General features: G+C 43.4%; 1 protein-coding gene across 3 annotated transcripts in view; it reads left to right on the forward strand.

The window, feature by feature from the left end:
• Positions 1–472: 472 nt before the first annotated feature.
• LOC109898917 (serine/threonine-protein kinase LMTK1-like) overlaps positions 473–23,261 on the forward strand; it is a 156,177-nt gene continuing 133,388 nt past the window's right edge. For all 3 annotated transcript variants that reach the window (XM_031835400.1, XM_031835401.1, XM_031835402.1), the window contains exons 1-2: positions 473–837; positions 994–1,130. In XM_031835400.1, coding sequence (XP_031691260.1) covers positions 1,037–1,130 — 94 coding nt within the window. In that variant the 5' untranslated portion in view covers positions 473–837; positions 994–1,036. The remainder of the gene's footprint in view (positions 838–993; positions 1,131–23,261) is intronic.

The raw sequence follows: 23,261 nt of genomic DNA on the forward strand, positions 1-23,261 counted from the left end.
TGCCAGACAGGGCTCCCCTGATGGCTAGGTTTAGCAGTGGTAAGATTCACTCCATGTGCTTAAAAGAAAGCTCTTCTTTTGGGACAGCTTTATCTAGGCCCTAACATTTTGGGCACCGTTTGTCACTGTTATAGTGCAATTAATGTATTGTTTAGTGTTGTGTTGTGGCTTTGCTGGCATGAATCTAAAACATGTATTTTTTTGACCCACCAAGATTTACATGCTAAAATCGCCACTGATGATTTGAGATCAACAATATGAATTGTGACAGTTATAGCCAGGGCAGGCTACTCAAAACCCTAACTCATTTTGATTAGTGAGATATTAAAGCATAACTCTGGTTCATCGTGATAAACTGATCTTGCTCAATTGCTCACCCGCAAATAGGCTACAGTGGCCCAGCATAACCCCCTCCCCTGCAGTCTCTGGAGCAGAGCTAAACACCAGCTCAGTCAGAAATTATACTTGGGAACGCAACATTAGCAAGCAAGATGGCGCTCTCGCTGTCAGCACACCGACATCTCCCGCTCTGTGCTCGCGCTATTAGTGCAACAGCTATGAGAAGCTGGTATTACTTAAAGGCGAATGCGTGATTGATTCATAGTTGAGCCATTGTTGTTGATATCATCATCAAAGGACATCGCATTCGGACGAGTTCATCTATAAATGGGATGATACAGTGGACCTGTTCGCGGTTTGCTGCAGCAGCAGAGACCACAGGGAATAGCATCAATTTAAATACTGTGCGGTATCTGGTAACCGCACTCACTGTGGCGGTGGCACTTTGCAGCGACAATCTCTGCACATTTTCCACAATTGGACGGCAATAGGAAAACGGTAAATTGCACTGGAGAGGCTGATTCATTCTGTCAACATCTGTAAAGGGGGGGGGGGGGGGGGGGGGGCATTCTGTCAACATCTGCTTCTAAATCCGATTGTTATTTTATGCCTGGCAAAATATGGAGCTTTTCTCTCTACCATTTCTTTGAATAGAAGCTACCTGCAATAGTGTCTCTGCAACACCAGTAACTCCCCCATGGCGAGGAAGATGTTGGCGATTCTGCTGATGGTCATCATGTCTTCATCATTCTTCGTCCCCGGGTTTGCCCTCAGTTCCCATTTCAATTTAGGTGAGTTCTAACTGAAATGCCGACATCCCATTGCTTGATAGAATTAGAAAACCAAGTGTCTTTGTAAGTAATGTTTGTCTAGCTCAGAAAGATAATCGTGTCATCATGTTTATTACATTTACCACTGTCAGATCCACAAATGCATGCATTAGTAGGCTAAATACATTGGAGCTGTTCAATTATAAAGGTGGCAGACTGACAGTCATGTATGTGTGTGTGTGTGTGTGTGAGAGAGCCTTCCCTTACACCTGTGGGTGACCATTCAACTGTGACAGTAGCCTAATATCTCATAGTATGCATCTTTTAACCTTCTGCAAAGTACTGGCTGGCCTGGGCACTGGCCTGGGCACTCCTAAAAGCCAGTTGATCCCATTCAACCTTTAGACTACCCTGCTAGGTTAAAGCATTAGAGGTAGGAGATGAAGGTGAAAGGGAAGGTAGCCTACAGAGGGATGTACTGTCTGTAGATCCAGTCAGATCAGAAAGAGGTATAATCAGGAGTTTAAAAGAATGAATGAATGACAACACCGTAGATTGCACTCTTATACTGATTCACCTGTAAGTGTATTTAAGTTCATGAAAGTCTCACCACCCAGAACCAAATCATCTTGAATCATGAAACTGTCACGAGAGACAAGTGAATGCTTGGTACCTGCAGGACTGTAGACAGGTTTTAGACAGGAAGGAAGTGCAGCTGTTGGTATGGCTCCAGTGAGTTTCTTCCCATAACTAGATGTGGTAAAGGGGTCAATGGAATGCATACTCGAATTTAAAGGGAAGGTTCACCAATTTGGAATGTTATATTGTTTTTGTTCATATCTGAGTGATGTTCTATCAATTCCCTGGGTCATTTCATGTTTTCATGTGTATCTGAGTTATTGGTGTTCAAGCAGACAGACACCTGGCTGGTATTACGTAGCACTGTGATAAAGTCTCTCTCACTACACTGGAAGTTAATAGGAATATGAATTTTAGATCTCGAAAACGTCTTTCATACATGTCAGATTTTAATACTGGCCGATGTCATAACTCGGGAGGATGTCTTCTCTCCAATGAGCCGTTGATTATATTTTTGCGATATTCCTACCTCGAAGAATGTGCAATTTAACAGAGGTCCTTGCACATTCTTCCTATTTGTCAGCCTCTTTAGTCCAGGGTGCATTGTATGGTGCTGTTGCCAGAGATATTATAGAAAGGAGATAGGAATCCAATGAATGAAGGAACATATAACGCCCCACCCAGCAGACTGTCGACCAATCGTATTCACGCTGTCATGCCGCATCACATGGTTGCTAAGCAAATCATCATGCGATCCCTTGTCAAAGTCAGTGTATGTCAAAACATGCCAATTTTCCTCTAAAGTACATAATGTCACGATTCAAAAGCTATACGATAGTACAGATAGCAAGTTAATCATCTCACATCTCTGAAAATATTTGTAATGTTGTACTTCTTGTTGACCAAATTCGTGCTAATGTTGGGTTTTCGAGCTAGCGCCCAATAGACTCCCATTCACTGAAGGAGAGCTCATTGTCCAAGAATCGCCCAGAATGCACCGCACGGCCCATTGACATAGCATGGGCAATGTTTCCCATCTCCTCAAAAGTATATCTGCAGTTGTGAATGTCAGACTCCACTCTGTGAGGCACATGGATCTGCAGGTTGAACAGGGTGAGATTGTAGACTCCAAAATTGATAGTGCAGTTTGTTTGGGTGATTTCACAGCTAAATACAGTTGAAGTCAGAAGTTTACATACACCTTAGCCAAATACATTTAAACTCAGTTTTTCACAATTCCTGACATTTAATCCTAGTAAAAATTCCCTGTCTTAGGTCAGTTAGGATCACCACATTATTTTAAGAATGCGAAATGTCAGAATAATAGTAGAGAGAATGATTTATTTCAGCATTTATTTCTTTCATCACATTCCCAGTGGGTCAGAAGTTTACATACACTCAATTAGTATTTGATAGCATTGCCTTTAAATTGTTTAACTTGGGTCAAACATTTTGGGGAGCCTTCCAGAAGCTTCCCACAATAAGTTGGGTGAATTTTGGCCCATTCCTCCTGACAGAGCTGGTGTGACGGAGTCAGGTTTGTAGGCCTCCTTGCCCGCACATGCTTTGTCAGTTCTGCCCACAAATCTAATATAGGATGGAGGACAGGGCTTTGTGATGGCCATTCCAATACCTTGACTTTGTTGTCCTTAGGCCATTTTGCCACAACTTTGGAAGTATGCTTGGGTCATTGTCCATTTGGAAGACCCATTTGCGACCAAGCTTTAACTTCCTGACTGATGTCTTGAGATGTTGCTTCAATATATTCACATACTTTTCCTCCCTGATGATGTCATCTGTTTTGTGAAGTGCACCAGTCCCTCCTGCAGCAAAGCACCCCCACAACATGATGCTGCCAGCCCCGTGCTTCACGGTTGGCAATGTGTTCTTCGGCTTGCAAGCCTCCCACTTTTTCCTCCAAACATAACAATGGTCATTTTGGTCAAACAGTTCTACTTTTGTTTCAACAGACCAGAGGACATTTCTCCAAAAAGTACGATCTTTGTTCCCATGTGCAGTTACAAATGGTACTCTGGCTTTTTTTATGGCGGTTTTGGAGCAGTGGCGTCTTGCTTGCTGAGCGGCCTTTCAGGTTATGTCGATATAGGACTTGTTTTACTGTGGATATAGATACTTTTGTACCTGTTTCCTTCTGCATCTTCACAAGGTCCTTTGCTGTTATTCTGGGATTGATTTGCACTTTTCCCTACCAAAGTACATTAATCTCTAGGAGACAGAACGTGTCTCCTTCCTAAGCGGTGTGATGGCTGCGTGGTCCCATGGTGTTTATACTTGAATGAATGTGGTACCTCCAGGCGTTTGTAAATTGCTCCCAAGGATGAAACATACTTGTGGAGGTATACAATTTGTTTTCCTGAGGTCTTGGCTGAGTTATTTTGATTTCCCCATGATGTCAAGCAAAGAGGCACTGAGTTTGAAGGTAGGCCTTGAAATACATCCACAGGTCCACCTCCAACTGACTCAAATTATGCCAATTAGCCTATCAGAAGTTTCTAAAGCCATGACAGACTTTTCTGGAATTTTCCAAGCTGTTTAAAGGCACATTCAACTTAGTGTATGTAAACTTCTGACCCACTGGAATTGTGATATAGTGAATTATAAGTGAAATAAACTGTCTGTAAACAATTGTTGGAAAAATGACTTGTCATGCACAAGGTAGATGTCCTAACCGACTTGCCAAAATTATAGTTTGTTAACAAGAAATTTGTGGAGTGGTTGAAAAACGAGTTTTAATGACTCCAACCTAAGTGTATGTGAACTTCCGACTTCAACTGTAGCTACTTTACATGCTGATATTGTCTTTGGTATTATTGTGTGTAGCTTTGTTTGATTGCTACCTAGCTAGCCAGCCAGCCAGCCCATAGAGAGAGCATTGCATTGTGGATTTTGTAATCGACATGAGCTACAGATTTCCACAAGAATTTTTTTTATAATGGAAAAGTTCAAATATTTATTCGTAAAGATATTGTTCTCACATATTAGTGTTATTTAACACTGTAAATACTCGGGGTATGGATTGTTCGAATTCGACCAAAACAATGGGATTGTCATGGAAACACGTGTGGGAAATTGCTGCTGGGGAAAGATCACAAATTTCCTCATTGCCCCCCAGCAAAATTAGCCTACATTTAGGCTATTGTTTATATGTGTTTTTCACACGATGTTGAGTTTTTTTTTTTCTTTTAGTGAATTTCACCCCCTTTTTCTCCCCAATTTCGTGGTATCCAATTGTTAGTAGCTACTATCTTGTCTCATCGCTACAACTCCTGTATGGGCTCGGGAGAGGCAAAGGTTAAAAGTCATGCGTCCTCCGATACACAACCCAACCAAGCCTCACTGCTTCTTAAAACAGCACGCATCCAACCCGGAAGCCAGCCGCACCAATGTGTCGGAGGAAACACTGTGCACCTGGCAACCTTGGTTAGTGTGCACTACGCCCGGCCCGCCACAGGAGTCGCTGGTGCGCGGTGAGACAAGGATATCCCTACCGGCCGAACCCTCCCTAACGCTACGCCATTTGTGCGTCGCCCCACGGACCTCCCGGTCACGGCCAGTTACGACAGAGCCTGGGCGCGAACCCAGAGTCCAGAGTCTCTGTTGTTGAGCCTTTTCAAGAAAACTTGCTTCTTCTTGGAGCTCACAATTCCAAGTGGCTGTGGGTTTGTTGATGACATGTGAATTAATTTGGTCCATGGATGTTCAGCTGTGGACAATAATGTTAGCAGGGGGTGCTAGTTAGCCTGTTCTGTCATTATTTGTCTTGTTGCCTGTCTGATGTGCAGTATACAGTTCTGTGGTTCTCCTGCTGGATTTAATTTCAATAGCTCACAAAGTACAGTAGCCTATAGTACAGTAGCCTATATTGGCCATCTTTCTCTGGAGATCTGAAAATAAATGACAATAAGTGAAAATAAGTTTCATTTGTTTTGGACAGTACATTATTTCATTCTCTCCTCCTCCATATGCAGTTATGAATTGCGGAACTTTCTATTTCACTATCTTAGTTTGTTTAATGAATTGTGTAAATCCCCAGGCAGCCCCTTCCCTTCCTCCCTCGTCTGGTACTGGCAGAGGGCTGATGAAAGAATGATGTGCTCCATTCTCTAGCCCTCCAAATCAAATCAAAGTGTATTTGTCACGTGCGCCGAATGCAACAGGTGTATACCTTACAGTGAAATGCCTATTATTTACAGGCCCTTACCAACGGTGGAATTTTTAAGTAAAAAATAGGTATTAGGTGAACAATAGTTAAGTAAAGAAATAAAAAACAACAGTAAAAAGACAGTGAAACGTAACAGTAGAGAGGCTGTATACAGTAGCGAGGCAATTACTCTGACACCGCCTGGTATAAAGGTCCTGGATGGCAGGCAGCTTAGTCCCAGTGATGTACTAGGCCGTACGCACTACCCTTTGTAGTGCCTTGCGGTCGGAGGCTGAGCAGTTGCCGTACCAGGCAGTGTTGCAACCAGTCAGCATGCTCATGATGTTGCAGCTGTAGAACCTTTTGAGGATCTGAGGACCCATGCCAAATCTTTTTAGTTTCCTGAGGTGGAATATGCTTTGTTGTGCACTCTTCACGACTGTCTTGGTGTGTTTGGACCATTCTAGTTTGTTGGACCATTCTAGTGGACACCAAGGAACTTGAACCTGCTCCACTATAGCCCCGTCGATGAGAATGGGGGCATGCTCGCTCCTCCTTTTCCTGTAGTCCACAATCCTCTCCTTTGTCCTGATTACGTTGAGGGATAGATTGTTATTCTGGCATCACCCGGCCAAGTCTTTGACCTCCTCCCGATAGGCAGTCTCGTTGTTGTCGGTGATCAGGCCTACCACTGTTGTGTCATCTGCAAACTTAATGATGGTGTTGGAGTCGTGCCTGGCCACGCAGTCGTGGGTGAACAGGGAGTACAGGATGGGACTGAACACGCACCCCTGAGAGGCTCCAGTGTTGAGGGTCAGCGAGGCGGATGTGTCGTCAGGAAGTCTAGGATCCAGTTGCAGAGGCAGGTGTTTAGTCCCAGGATCCTTAGTTTAGTGATGAGCTTTGTGGGCACTATGGTGTAGAATAGAGGTCGACCGATTATGATTTTTCAACGCCTATACCGATTATTGGAGGACCAAAAAAAGCCGATACCTATTAAAATGTATTTGTAATAATGACAATTACAACAATACTGAATTAACACTTATTTTAACTTAATATAATACATCAATAAAGCCTCCAATAAATAATTAAACATGTTCAATTTGGTTTAAATAATGCAAAAACAAAGTGTTGGAGAAGAAAGTAAAAGTGCAATATGTGCCATGTAAAAAAAAGCTAATGTTTAACTTAAGTTCCTTGCCCAGAACATGAGAACATATGAAAGCTGGTGGTTCCTTTTAACATGAGACTTCAATACTCCAAGGTAAGAGGTTTTACGTTGTAGTTAATATAGTATTTATAGGACTATTTCTCTCTATACCATTTGTATTTCATATTCCTTTTTACTATTGGATGTTCTTATAGGCACTTTAGTATTGCCAGTGTAACAGTATAGCATCCGTCCCTCTCCTCGCCTCCACTTGGGCTCGAACCAGGAACACATCGACAACAGCCGACCTTGAAGCATCGTTACCCATTGCTCCACAAAATCCACGGCCCTTGCAGAGCAAGGGGAACAACTACTCCAAGTCTCAGAGCGAGTGACGTTTGAAACGCTATTAGCGCGCACCCCGCTAACTAGCTAGTCATTTCACATCGGTTACACCAGCCTAATCTCGGGAGTTGATAGGCTTGAAGTCATAAACAGCTCAATGCTTGAAGCACAGCAAAGAGCTGCTGGCAAAACGCACAAAAGTGCTGTTTGAATGAATGCTTACGAGTCTGCGGCTGTCTACCACCGCTCAGTCAGACTGCTCTATCAAATATCAAATCATAGACTTAATTATAACATAATAACACACAAATACGAGCCTTTGGTCATTAATATGGTCGAACCCAGAAACGATTATTTTCAAAACTAAACATTTATTCTTTCAGTAAAATACGGAACCGTTCCGTATTTTATCTAATGGGTGGCATCCCTAAGTCTAAATATTGCTGTTACATTCTACAACCTTCAATGTTATGTCATAATTACGTAAAATTCTGGCAAAATAGTTTGCAACGAGCCAGGTGGCCCAAACTGTTGCATATACCCTGACTCTGCGTGCAATGAACGCAAGAGAAGTGACACAATTTCACATGGTTAATATTGCCAGCTAACCTGGATTTCTTTTAGCTAAATATGCAGGTTTAAAAATATGTACTTCTGTGTATTGATTTTAAGAAAGGCATTGGTGTTTATGGTTAGGTACATTCGTGCAACGATTGTGCTTTTTTCGCAAATGCGCTTTTGTTAAATCATCCCCTGTTTGGCGAAGTTGGCTGTCTTTGTTAGGAAGAAATAGTCTTCACACAGTTCGCAACGAGCCAAGCAGCCCAAACTGCTGCATATACCCTGACTCCGTTGCACAGAACGCAAGAGAAGTGACACAATTTCCCGAGTTAAAATAAATTCATGTTAGCAGGCAATATTAACTAAATATGCAGGTTTAAAAATAAATCTATACTTGTGTATTGATTTTAAGAAAGGCATTGATGTTTATGGTTAAGTACACGTTGGAGCAACGACAGTCCTTTTTCGCGAATGCACACCGCATCGATTATATGCAACGCAGGGCACGCTAGATAAACTAGTAATATCATCAACCATGTGTAGTTAACTAGTGATTATGATTGATTGTTTTTTATAAGATAAGTTTAATGCTAGCTAGCAACTTACCTTGGCTTCTACTCCTCGTAGAAGGAGTGGAGTGTAATGAGAGGCAGGTGGTTAGAGCGTTGGACTAGTTAACCGTAAGGTTGCAAGATTCAATCCCCGAGCTGACAAGGTAAAAATCTGTGGTTCTGCCCCTGAACAAGGCAGTTAACCAACCGTTCCTAGGCCGTCATTGAAATTAAGAATGTGTTCTTAACTGACTTGCCTAGTTAAAATTAAAGGTGTAAAAAAATAAGAAAATCGGCCAAATCGGTGTCCAAAAATACAGATTTTCGATTGTTATGAAAACATGAAATCAGCCCTAATTAATCGGTCATTCCGATTAATCGGTTGACCTCTAGTGTTGGACGCTGAGCTGTAGTCAATGAATAGCATTCTCATGTCGGTGTTCCTTTTGTGCAGATGGGAAAGGGCAGTGTGGAGTGCAAGAGAGATCGCATCATCTGTGCATCTGTTTGTGCTGTATGCAAATTATAGTGGGTCTAGGTTTTCTGGGATAACGTGTTAATGTGAGCCATGAGCAGCCTTTCAAAGCACTTCATGGCTGCAGACGTGAGTGCTACGTGTCTGTAGTCATTTAGGCAGGTTGCCTTAGTGTTCTTGGGCTCATGGACTATGGTGGTCTGCTTGAAACATGTTGGTATTACAGACTCAATCAGGGACATGTTGAAAATGCCAGTGAAGACACCTGCCAGTTGGTCAGCACGTGCCTGGAGCACACGTCCTGGTAATCTGTCTGATCCTGCTGCCTTGTGAATGTTGACCTGTTTAAAGGTCTTACTCACATCGGCTACGGAGAGCGTGATCACACAGTCGCCCGGAACAGCTGATGCTCTCATGTATGCCTCAATGCGAGCATAGATGTGATAGAGCTCGTCTGGTAGGCTCGAGTCACTGTGCAGCTCGTGGCTGTGCTTCCCTTTGTATTCTGTAATAGTTTGCAATCCCTGCCACATAAGACGAGAGTCTGAGCCGGTGTCGTACGATTCAATCTTAGCCCTGTATTGAGGCTTTGCCTGTTTGGTGATTCGTCGGAGGGCATAGCAGGATTTCTTATATGCTCCAGGGTTAGAGTCCCGTACCTTAAACGGTAGCTCTGCCCTTTAGCTCAGTGCAAATGTTGCCTGTAATCCATGGCTTCTGGTTGGGGTATGTACGTACAGTCACTGTGGGGATGACCTCCTCAATGCACTTATTGATGAAGACTGATGATGTGGTGTACTCCTCAATGCCATCGGAAGAATCCCGGAACATGTTCCAGTCTGTGCTAGCAAAACAGTCCTGTATTTTTGCATCTACTTTATCTGACCACTTTTTTATACACCGAGTCACTGGTGCTTCCTGCTTTTTATTTTTGCTTGTAAGCAGGAATCAGGAGGATATAATTGTGGTCAGATTTACCAAATGGAGGGCGAGGGAGAGCTTTGTACACGTTTCTGTGTGTGGAGTACAGGTGATATAGAATGTTTTTCCCTCTGGTTGCACATTTAACATGTCAATATAAATTAGGTAGAACTGATTTTAGGTTCCCTGCATTAAAGTCTCCGGCCACTAGGAGCACCTCTGGGTGAGTGGTTTCCTGTTAGCTTATTTCCTTATACAGCTGACTGAGTGCAGTCTTAGTGCCTGCATCTGTCTGTGGTGGTAAATAAACAGCACAAATTGTATAGATGGAAACTCTCTTGGCAAATAGTGTGGTCTACAGCTTATCATAAGATACTCTACTTCAGGCGAGAAAAATCTAGAGAATTACGTAGATTTCGTGCACCAGCTGTTGTTTACAAATATGCACAGACTTCCCCCACAGACACGGAGTGTGCTGTTCTATCTAGCCGGTGCAGCATATATCCCGCTAGCTGAATATCCATGTCATCATTCAGCCACGATTCCGTGAAACATTAGATGTTACAGTTTCTGATGTCCCGTTGGTAGGATGTCCGTAATCATACCTCGTCTAATTTATTGTCCAAAGATTGTACGTTGGCAATTAATACTGACGTAACGGCAGCTTTCCCACTCGCCGTCAGCGGATTCTTACGAGGCACCCCGCTCTGTGTCCTCTTTACCTGCGTCTCTTTCTCGTGCCAATGACGGGGATTTTGGCCTTGTCTGAAGTACATCCTGTGCGTCCAGCTTATTGAAGAAAAAATCTTTGTCTTTTCCGAGGTGAATGATATTCCTGGTATCCAGAATCTCTTTTTTTCCCGTAAGATATGGTGGCAGAAACATTACGTACAAAATAAGTTGCAAATAATGTGAAAACACACCACATAATAGCACATTTGGTTAGGCACCGTTTTTTATTCTCTCCCTCTTCAATTATTTTGTCATCACTAGTTATGTCTTGTGGGTAAAATTACTTCCATAGTTATTTTCCTTATTTTACGTTAAGAAAGAAAAGGGGTGAGCTGGGAATAAAATGACAGTCACCCTGTGGAGTTACATGATATTTTTATTTGTTTTGTTTACAATGACGGCCTACCCCGGTCGATGCTGGCCCAATTATGTGCCGCCCAATTTTAATTTAATTTATTTGTATTTTTACCTTTATTTAACTAGGCAAGTCAGTTAAGAACAAATTCTTATTTTCAATGACGGCCTAGGAACAGTGGGTTAACTGCCTGTTCAGGGGCAGAACGACAGATCTGTACCTTGTCAGCTCGGGGATTTGAACTTGCAACCTTTCGGTTACTAGTCCAACACTCTAACCACTAGGCTACCTACCTGCCACCCCAAGATAGAATGAGGGAAGGATAGATAGATTTAGGAAAGTAGGAAAGAGAGGGAAGGAAAGATAGACGGAGGGATGGATGAGAGGGAAAGAGACAGATTGAGGTAGAGAGACAGGGGAAGAGAGGGATGGAGAGAGATTGAGGGGGAAAGAGGGAAAGAGAAGTAGAGGAGTGGGCGAGAGGAGGATAGAAATATAAGAAGGGATAAAAGGGAACGAGATGGAGATGGAGAGAGTCAAAACATTTTCTGGCTTGGTGCTGGGGAGGGTTGTGATGACATCATGCTATGAGCGAGCAGCAGGAAGCAGAGGTTGATGGGGGTTTTACTGGCAGTGTTGGCAGGCGTCCCAGGCTATCCTCCAGGTTATCCATTTCACATTTCTCAGCGTCCGATCGGCTATCAGCAGCACAGTAGCACAGAACACCCACCCAGCATGGAGGATAGACAGCAGGGTGTTTAAGCTGGTCCTTACCCCCGCTGGACACCTCTCTCAGGGCAGTCAGCGGCTGTGGCACCTGGGTCCCCACAGGGACAGGGACAGAGACAAGAGGTGGAGGTCTAGGTAAGATGTGTTGGATGGAGATGGGAGGGACGGGTTGGGATGGTGGAAAGGGGGTAGGGATGAGGTGGGGATGGGATGGTGATAAGGCTTTAGGGATGAGGTTGGGATGGGATGGTGGAAATGGGGTGGGGATGGGATTGTGGAGATGGTAATGATTGGGATTGGAAAAAATGGTGAGCGCCTGTTCTCTTGCCATTGACGCGACAATAGACTAATCTTAGTAGGCCTATAGGTGGAGGAGAAGCAGCCCTGGCAGGGTGTGGTGTTGTTTTGGTTATGTGCGCTGGGGCTTTGACTGACTATAACCCAGTTTGTTATGAAGGACTGGAGAGGAGAGGAGTCACCGGACAGGGGTGGGGGAAGAGAGGAGGAGAGGAGTCACCGGACGGGTGGGGGAGGAGAGGGGGAGAGGAGTCACCGGCCAGGGGTGGGGGAGGAGAGGAGGAGAGGAGTCACCGGACAGGGGTGGGGGAGGAGAGGAGGAGAGGAGTCACCGGACAGGGGTGGGGGAGGAGAGGAGGAGAGGAGTCACCGGACAGGGGTGGGGGAGGAGAGGAGGAGAGGAGTCACCGGACAGGGGTGGGGGAGAGGAGGGGCCTCTCGACAGGGAAGGAGCAGTGACATTGAACTGTGGTAAACAAAATGTGCTAGCTACTGTCTCTATTGATGTCGTAATTGTTTGACTGGAAGAGAAAGGACATCGTATGTATACAGTAATGGCATAGCATTGAAAAGCTTTTCATAATATTACAGTAAGTGTACTGCGGGTTTATGTTGTTTATATGGATATTGGTCTAAAACTCAATTTGGATGTGTGCCATAGTATAATACAGCAACATTTTGTTGATGTGTTTTTCCCTATGTTCTATTGAGTGAGACAATCACGTATTTCCATCTATATACTTTCCCTTGGGGTGTTCAACTATTCTTTGTTGAGTATCTCATTTGGTTTTCTATTATTTGATGCATATTCCAAAACTGAAGAACTTAGTGTTCTGTAAGCCCAAAGTCCTTCTGTTCAACAGCCAAAGTGTTTTAGGTGAGGTTGCTGCAGTAATGCTACATATTGCGAATGTCCTGAGCGCTCTGTGTGTGCGTGCGTGCGTGTGAGTATAGCAGAGGCGTAAGATAGTAAGTTGGAGAGTTATACATTCTGATAGCAGGAAAAGCATTCCATTTCATTTTCTTGTTCTAGGTGAAGAAAACAGATTTCAATCTTAATAGGCAAAAAAATAAGATTTATACTTTATTAAATTAGGCAAGTCAGTTTAGAACAAATTCTTATTTACAATGACAGCCTACCCTGGCCAAACCCTAACGACTTTGGGCCAATTGTGCGCCGCCCTGTGACTCTCAATCACGGCCATTTGTGAAACAGCCTGGAATTGAACCAGGGTCTGTAGTGATGCCCCTAGCACTGAGATGCAGTGCCTTAGACCGCTTCGCCACTTGGGAGCCCCCAAATGTTAATGTTATTCCATTAGATTCACATTGTTAGCTGATACACACTACAGAAAAAAACACAGCTCTATGGAGAAGGGAAGGAGAGAGACAGACAGGCACCTTGCCTTTGATTCTGGCTAATAGCTTGATACATCATGAAGAAAGAAACCCAGTGATTTGATCATTTGCTTTGTCTGCTTTGTCTTTTATATGTGTCTGAAATGGTGTGTGTTGAACCTCACTGCTTTAAAACCCGAATCAGCCTGGTATTTGTTGTGTTATGGGGAAAGATTATCAACGTTTAGAATCTCACAGAGTCAGATTTGCAATGGGAATAGGCTATTTTTAAGGGGCTTTTAGAGAGGGATTAGGGAAAACATTGTGCGCTTGTTTTTCAGTCGAGACAAACAGAGAGATAAGAGAGGGCAGTGTGTTATTTTGCCATTTGGCTCTCTGATGTATTAACACAGCCCAGAGACCAGGGGCATGTTCAGTATGGAGGAAATATTTTAAAACGGAATGAAACAGTAAGGCACTACCTGAACTTATCCAATAATAAGTGAAAGTCAAATAACTAGAAATATTTTAGATTTGAAGCTGGGTCTGAGACTTGAGGCCATGGGAGTCAGAGTAGAGTCAGAAAGTGATTAAAAAAATCAATCCTGCAGTCAATTTGGTGCCGGTACTTCACTCCCTAATGTAGAGAGCACCAGACGAGGAGGAAGAGGAGGAGTAGGAGGAGGAAGATGAAGAGGAGGAGGGATCCCATGCCATCTCCAGGCAGATCTTAGACAGTTTACACACCCAGAGACAGCCTATAATGGAGTCACTGTGAAAGATAGCTGAAGCTAGCTCCCGCAGGCACAACCTGTACTCTGCTAGGCTGGGTCGTGTTTTGTAGGACGCCATTTTCAGGTTTCTGCTAAAACCACCAGAATTAACTATAGTGGAGTTAGATTTGTTTACCTCAACTGGCTGTTTGTTTTATCGCACTCATCTCCTCATTGATTGACTGTTCAAAGGATTTAGCCTCACAGTGGCAGTAGCAGTACTGTTGATAGCACTAGCACAACAGTCACAGTGGCAGTACTGTTGATAGCACTAGCACAACAGTCACAGTGGCAGTACTGTTGATAGCACTAGCACAACAGTCACAGTGGCAGTACTGTTGATAGCACTAGCACAACAGTCACAGTGGCAGTACTGTTGATAGCACTAACATAACAGTCACAGTGGCAGTACTGTTGATAGCACTAACATAACAGTCACAGTGGCAGTACTGTTGATAGCACTAACATAACAGTCACAGTGGCAGTACTGTTGATAGCACTAACATAACAGTCACAGTTGCAGTACTGTTGATAGCACTAGCACAACAGTCACAGTGGCAGTACTGTTGATAGCACTAGCACAACAGTCACAGTGGCAGTACTGTTGATAGCACTAACACAACAGTCACAGTGGCAGTACTGTTGATAGCACTAGCACAACAGTCACAGTAGCAGTACTGTTGATAGCACTAGCACAACAGTCACAGTGGCAGTACTGTTGATAGCACTAGCACAACAGTCACAGAGGCAGTACTGTTGATAACACTAGCACAACAGTCACAGTAGCAGTACTTTTGATAGCACTAGCACAACAGTCACAGTGGCAGTACTGTTGATAGCACTAGCACAACAGTCACAGTGGCAGTACTGTTGATAGCACTAACATAACAGTCACAGTGGCAGTACTGTTGATAGCACTAACATAACAGTCACAGTGGCAGCACTGTTGATAGCACTAACATAACAGTCACAGTGGCAGTACTGTTGATAGCACTAGCACAACAGTCACAGTGGCAGTACTGTTGATAGCACTAATATAACAGTCACAGTGGCAGTACTGTTGATAGCACTAACACAACAGTCACAGTGGCAGTACTGTTGATAGCACTAACACAACAGTCACAGTGGCAGTACTGTTGATAGCACTAGCACAACAGTCACAGTAGCAGTACTGTTGATAGCACTAGCACAACAGTCACAGTGGCAGTACTGTTGATAGCACTAGCATAACAGTCACAGTGGCAGTACTGTTGATAGCACTAACATAACAGTCACAGAGGCAGTACTGTTGATAACACTAACATAACAGTCACAGTGGCAGTACTGTTGATAACACTAACATAACAGTCACAGTTGCAGTACTGTTGATAGCACTAGCACAACAGTCACAGTGGCAGTACTGTTGATAGCACTAACATAACAGTCACAGAGGCAGTACTGTTGATAACACTAATATAACAGTCACAGTGGCAGTACTGTTGATAGCACTAACACAACAGTCACAGTGGCAGTACTGTTGATAGCACTAACACAACAGTCACAGTGGCAGTACTGTTGATAGCACTAGCACAACAGTCACAGTAGCAGTACTGTTGATAGCACTAGCACAACAGTCACAGTGGCAGTACTGTTGATAGCACTAGCATAACAGTCACAGTGGCAGTACTGTTGATAGCACTAACATAACAGTCACAGAGGCAGTACTGTTGATAACACTAACATAACAGTCACAGTGGCAGTACTGTTGATAACACTAACATAACAGTCACAGTTGCAGTACTGTTGATAGCACTAGCACAACAGTCACAGTGGCAGTACTGTTGATAGCACTAACATAACAGTCACAGAGGCAGTACTGTTGATAACACTAACATAACAGTCACAGTGGCAGTACTGTTGATAACACTAACATAACAGTCACAGTTGCAGTACTGTTGATAGCACTAGCACAACAGTCACAGTGGCAGTACTGTTGATAGCACTAACATAACAGTCACAGAGGCAGTACTGTTGATAACACTAACATAATAGTCACAGAGGCAGTACTGTTGATAACACTAGCACAACAGTCACAGTGGCAGTACTGTTTAGAGCACCACAGTAGTACAGTAGCCTACGACCGACTCCTCATACCACTGGTACCCTTGAGGCATGGTTTATTACCACACTGGTGCCTCCCAGTCCTGTAGAATATGATGGATGATAGAATATGATGGATGATAGAGCATGGTGGATGCTAGATCCGATTTTTTCAAAGGACGCTTAACTGTGTTTTCACAGCATTACAGAGCATGTCAACAATTCACCTGTGTTGAGCTGGTGTGTTTTCGTTGAGCCCCTGGAGCTTGTCTTTCAGTTTCCCTAGCAAACACTGCTGGTCACACTGATGATCCTCTGTAGCTCATCTTGCAAAGCCAGGATAATGGGTTTGATTCCCGGGACCACCCATATGTAAAATGTGTGTGTGTGTGGCAAGGCTGACAAGGAGGGCTGCTCAATGCTGTGCTCCACCTGTGTTGGCATGTCAGCACCATGGACAGCAGCATGCAGTACAAACAGCTAAGGAGCAGTCAATGGAGAGTCATTTATTAAACTACTATTTCAATAGATTTCATTGGAGAATGTTTAAGAATACATTTTCTTGCTGAGATGCTCCATTTCCTCTATAAACAAAAGAACAGAGACAGTAGAAGATGAAGAAAGACTTACTACAGGATAATGTCAGTATAATGTCAGTATAATGTCAGTATAATGTCAGCATAATGTCAGCATAATGTCAGTATAATGTCAGTATAATGTCAGTATAATGTCAGTATAATGTCAGCATAATGTCAGCATAATGCCAGCATAATGTCAGTATAATGTCAGCATAATGTCAGTATAATGTCAGCATAATGTCAGCATAATGCCAGCATAATGCCAGCATAATGTCAGCATAATGTCAGCATAATGTCAGCATAATGTCAGTATAATGTCAGTATAATGTCAGTATGATGTCAGTATAATGCCTGTATAATGCCTTCATAATGCCAGTTTATTGCCTGCATAATGTCTGCGTCACAATTGCTTTCAATTGCATTGAACCTCCTTCGGAATAAAACAATTGGGGCTTCTCAGATGAAACACAATACATAAATGCAGCCCAGCCATTAACGAGACATTGGTTGCACTCCAAATGGCACTCTATTCCCTAAATAGTGCAGTATTTTAAACCATGGCCTATAGGGTTCTGGTCAATAGTAGTACACAACGTATTAGAGAACAGGGTGCCATTTGGGATGCAACCTTGATTCACAGTGGACTCACTCCAGTGTCTCACAGACGGAGAGGTAGAATGGACTTCCAGTCTGTTATGATGTAATACCTGTTTGCAGACTGACCACTAGAGCCTGATAAACTGTATCTCACTGGGCAAAACAGTACAGAATATTACTAATATCACAAGATCAGATTGTTGCTCTATTAGTGCCAACAGACATGGCAGCTCTGCTTCTAGCTCCTAAGAAACTTTTTTGTTGTTGCAGTATATAGTTTTTTGTGTGTTATTTATTACATTATTAGCCCAGAATTTTTTTTGTGTTATTACTTACAGCCGGAAATAACTTTTGGATTTCAGAGCGGCGGTAACTCACCAGGATTGCGACCAGGAATACGACTTTCCCGAATTGGATCCTTTGTTCGCACCCCCCAGGCCAATTGAACTTATCTCAGAGGCTGTTCCAAGACTGCGCTGGTGGAGAAGAGGTATTCGGAGTGGACTTCTACTCCGACTCAGGAGGCGGGCACACCATCTACCGCTTCTGAGTATATTACTCGATAATGTTCAGTCTTTGGATAATAAAGTAGACAAGCTCAGGGCGAGGATCTTCTTCCAGAGAGACATCAGGGACTGTAACATACTCTGTTTCACAGAATCATTGCTCTCTCCATATATAATGTCCCCGTCCATAGAGCCAGCTGGCTTCTCAGTACAACGCGCAAACAGGAATAAAGAACTCTCCGGGAAGAAGAAGGGCGGTGGTGTATATTTCATGATGAACCACTCATGGTGTGATTGTGATAACTTACAGAAACTCAAGTCCTTTTGTTCACCTGACCTATAATCCCTCACAATCAAATGCCGACCGTATTACCTCCCAAGAGAATTCTCTTTGGTTATAGTCACAGCCGTGTATATTCCCCCTCAAGACGATACCACGACGGCCCTCAAGGAACTACACTGGACTTTATGCAATCTGGAAACCACATATCCTGAGGCCGCATTAATTGTAGTTGGGGATTTTAACAAAGCAAATTTGAGGAAAATGCTACCAAAGTTCTATGATCACATTGAATGTAGTACTTGCACTGAGAAAACACTCGACCACTGCTATTCTCTATTCTCTCTTCCGGGATGCCTACAAGGCCCTCCTCCGCCCTCCCTTTGGCAAATCAGATCACAACTCCATTTTGCTCCTCCCTTCCTATAGGCAGAAACTCAAACAGGAAGTACCCTTGCTAAGGTCTATTCAACGCTAGTCTGACCAATGGGAATCCTTGCTTCAAGTTCGTTTCGATCACGTGGACTGGGATATGTTCCGGGTAGCCTCGGAGAATAACATTGATGAATACACAAACACGGTGACTGAGTTCATCAGGAAGTGTATAGGGGATGTTGTTCTCACTATGACTATTAAAATCTACCCAAACCAGAAACCGCGGATAGATGGCAGCATTCGCGCTAAACGGAAAGTGAGAACCACCGCATTTAACCATGGCAAGGTGACTGGGAATATGGTTGAATACAAACAGTGTAGTTATTCCATCCGTAAGGCAATCAAACAGGCAAACACCAGTACAGAGACAAAGTTGAATCGCAATTCAACAGCTCAGACACGAGACGTATGTGGCAGGGTGTATAGACAATCACGGATTACAAACGGAAAACCAGCCATCGTGGACACCGATGTCTTGCTCCCAGACAAGTTTAACACCTTCTTCGACCGCTTTGAGGATAACACAGTGCCATCGACTTGGGCCGCTCCAAACGACTGTGGGCTCTCATTCTCGGTGGCCGACCTAAGACATTTAAACACGTTAACCCTCGCAAGGCTGCCGGCCCCGACATCATCCCTAGCCACATCCTCAGAAGCCCTCAGAGCATCCCCACTTGCTTCATTATGTTCACCATTGTTCCTGTACCCAAGAAAGGAAAGGTAACTGAACTAAATGACTATCATCTAGAAGTGATGTGAGAGGCTAGTGAAGGATTATATCATCTATAACTTACTTGACACCCTAGACCCACTTCAATTCGCTTACCGCCCCAATAGATCTACAGATGATGCCATCGCTATTGCACTGCACACTGCCCTATCCCAAGAGGAATACCAATGTAAGAATGATCCTCAACACAGGGGCCCGACAAGGGTGCATTCTATGATCCTTCCTGTAATCCGTGTTCATGACTGCGTGGCCACACATGCCTCCATCATTAAGTTTGCAGATGACACAAACATAGTAGGCCTGATTACCAACAATGACGAGCCTACAGGGAGGAGGTGAGGGCCCTGGCGGAGTGATGCCAGGAAAATAACCTCTCCCTCAACGTCACAAAACTGGACAGGAAAAAGCAGAGGGAGCACGCCCCTATCCACATTGACGGACCGCAGTGGAGAAGGTGGAAAGCTTCAAGTCCCTCGGAGTGCACACCATTGACGATCTGAAATGGCCCACCCACACAGACAGTGTAGAGAAAAAGGCGCAACAGCGCCTCTTCAACCTCAGGAGGCTGAAAAAAAAAAAACCTGTCGGGCTGTATCACCGCCTGGTATTGCAACTGTAATGCCCGCAACTGCAGGGCTCTCCGGAGGGTGGTGCGCTCTGTCCAACGCATCACCGAAGCAAACTGGCTGCCCACCAGGACACCTACAGCACCCGATGTCACAGGAAGGCCAAAATCCACCCGAGCCACGGCCTGTTCACCCCGCTATCATCCAGAAGACTCGGTGAGTACAGGTGCATCAAGGCAGGGACCGAGAGACTGAAAAACAGCCATCGGACTGTTAAATAGCCATCACTAGCCGGCTACCACCCGGTTACTCCATCCTGCACTTTAGAGGCTGCTGCCCTATATACAGTATATCACAAAAGTGAGTATTTTGAGGGGACAGCAAATTTACATTGTTATACAAGCTGTACAATCACTACTTTAAATTGTAGCAAAGTGTCATTTCTTCAGTGTTGTCACATGAAAAGATATACTCAAATATTTACTAAAATGTGAGGGGTGTACTCACTTTTGTGATATACTGTACATGGAAACACTGGTCACTTTAATAATGGACCTCTAGTCACTTTAATAATGTTTACATGCTGCTTTACTATATTATATACTGTATAATATTCTACTGCATTTTAGTCAATGCCGCTCCGATATTGCTCGTCCTAATATTTACACTACCGTTCAAAAGTTTGGGGTCATTTTGAAAGAAAATCAATTTTTTTGTACATTCAAATAACATCAAATTGATCAGAACACAGAACACAGACAGAACATATAGTAGACCCTCACAACAAGTGTGCGGTTACAATTGAAATCAAGAAAGCATGAGAAGACTTTGCCTTTGTTTTCAAAGGCAAAGTCTTCTCATGCTTTGTTGATTTCAAAAAAGCCTTTGACTCAATTTGGCATGAGGGTCTACTATACAAATTGATGGAAAGTGGTGTTTGGGGAAAAACATATGACATAAAAAAATCCATGTATGCAAACAACAAGTGTGCGGTTACAATTGGCAAAAAACACGCACATTTCTTTCCACAGGGCCGTGGGGTGAGACAGGGATGCAGCTGAAGCCCCACCCTCTTTAACATATATATTAACGAATTGGCGAGGGCACTAGAACAGTCTGCAGCACCCAGTCTCACCCTACTAGAATCTGAAGTCTACTGTTTGCTGATGATCTGGTGCTTCTGTCACCAACCAAGGAGGGCCTATAGCAGCACCTAGATCTTCTGCACAGATTCTGTCAGACCTGGGCCCTGACAGTAAATCTCAGTAAGACAAAAATAACTGTGTTCCAAAAAAGGTCCAGTTGATCACAAATACAAATTCCATCTAGACACCGTTGTCCTAGAGCACACAAAAAACTATACATACCTTGGTCTAAACATCAGCGCCACAGGTAACTTCCACAAAGCTGTGAACGAGCTGAGAGACAAGGCAAGAAGGGCCTTCTATGCCATCAAAAGGAACATAAAATTCGACATACCACTTAGGATCTGGCAAAAAATATTTGAATCAGTTATAGAACCCATTGCTCTTTATTGTTGTGAGGTCTGGGGTCTGCTCACCAACCTAGAATTCACAAAATGGGACAAACACCAAATTGAGATTCTGCATGCAGAATTCTGCAAAAATATCATCTGTGTAAAACATCAAATAATGCATGTAGAGCAGAATTAGTCTGATACCTGCTTATTATCAAAATCCAGAAAATTCTGCAACCACTTAAAAGGAAGCGATTCCCAAACCTTCCATAACAAAGCCACCACCCACAGAGAGATGAGTCCCCTAAGCAAGCTGGTCCTGGGGCTCTGTTCACAAACAGACCGCACAAAGCCCCAGGACAGCAGCACAATTAGACCCAACCAAATCATGAGAAAATAAAAAGATAATTACTTGACAGATTGGAAAGAATTAACAAAAAAAAACTGAGCAAACTAGAATGCTATTTGGCCCTAAACAGAGAGTACACAGAGGCAGAATACCTGACCACTGTGACTGACCCAAACTTAAGGAAAACCTTGACTATGTTAAGACTCCGTGAGCATAGCCTTGCTATTGAGAAAGTCCGCCGTAGGCAGACCTGGCTCTCAAGAGAAGACATGCTATGTGCACACTGCCCACACAATGAGTTGGAAACTGAGCTGGACTTCCTAACCTCCTGCCAAATGTAGGACCATATTAGAGACACATATTTCCCTCAGATTACACACATCCACAAAGAATTTGAAAACAAACCCAATTTTGATCAACTCCCATATCTACTGGGAGAAATACCACAGCAGCAAGATAGATGTGTGACCTTTTGCCACAAGAAAAGGGCAACCAGTAAAGAACAAACACCATTGTAAATACAACCCATATTTATGTTTATTTATTTTCCCTTTTGTACTTGACCTATTTGCACATCGTTACAACACTGTATATAGACATAATATGACATTTTGAAATGTATTTATTCTTTTGGAACTTCTGTGAGTGTAATGTTTACTGTACATTTTTATTGTTTATTTCACTATTGTTTATTATCTACTTCACTTATTTTGACAATGTTAACCGAAAGTAAAAGATGCAAAAACAAAACTTAAGAACGGGAAGCTTAGAAATAGCGCACATAGAACAGATCTGCTACTACGTAGACTTGCTTTCAATGAGAATGACAGATCTATAAACACACATTTCTATGTGAATTTAGTCAGGTCGCCCCCAAAACATATTGCAGCTTGAAAACCTTCAAAAACAGAAATGTGTCAAAACAGACTCCAACTACTCCAACTACTGGTAACCATGCTTAGCAACCACTGTGCACAGCCGGGGTTTGTTGGAGTGCTCTTCTCTTCTCTTCCTGATATTCAGAATCATAGAGAGCACATCCTACTTAGCAACTCACACTGCTGCTTGAAACAGAACACAGCCGCAAGATGGAAAGATGCTTTCAGAATGTAGGAGAACACAGGGAATGGCACTTGAGTAATAAAGGCATGTAATGTGCGTTTGTTTGTTTGTGTGCGTGGGTGCATGTGTTCCTGCATGCGTCTCTCTGTGTGTGTGTGCGTGTGTGGATGGATTCAATCCACAGGGAGTAGGTCCACCCAGGTCTGTGTATTGAGCTGTGAATGGTTTCTCGAGTGAGGAGCTGTGATTATGTAATGAGAGAGAGCGAGAGAGAACCATAGGGCTGATCGATGTAGACGTTGTGTGGAGGGTGAGTGGGTTTAATACAGCTCACAACAGCACAGTGCAGAGTACTAGAGAATAATAATCTTCCTCTTGGTGATCCTTTATAGTCCCAAGCCAAATAACTAGTATAATTTGATGTTAGCCCTATAGAAAGCCTTTAGATTGCACATTTGTAGGGCTAGAGACGCATTGACTGGTTCATTATAGTTCATACTACTGTTCCATTATAGTTCCACA

This window comes from Oncorhynchus kisutch, linkage group LG11 (assembly GCF_002021735.2).
Source record: "Oncorhynchus kisutch isolate 150728-3 linkage group LG11, Okis_V2, whole genome shotgun sequence".
In the NCBI taxonomy this organism is placed as follows: Eukaryota; Metazoa; Chordata; class Actinopteri; order Salmoniformes; family Salmonidae; genus Oncorhynchus; species Oncorhynchus kisutch.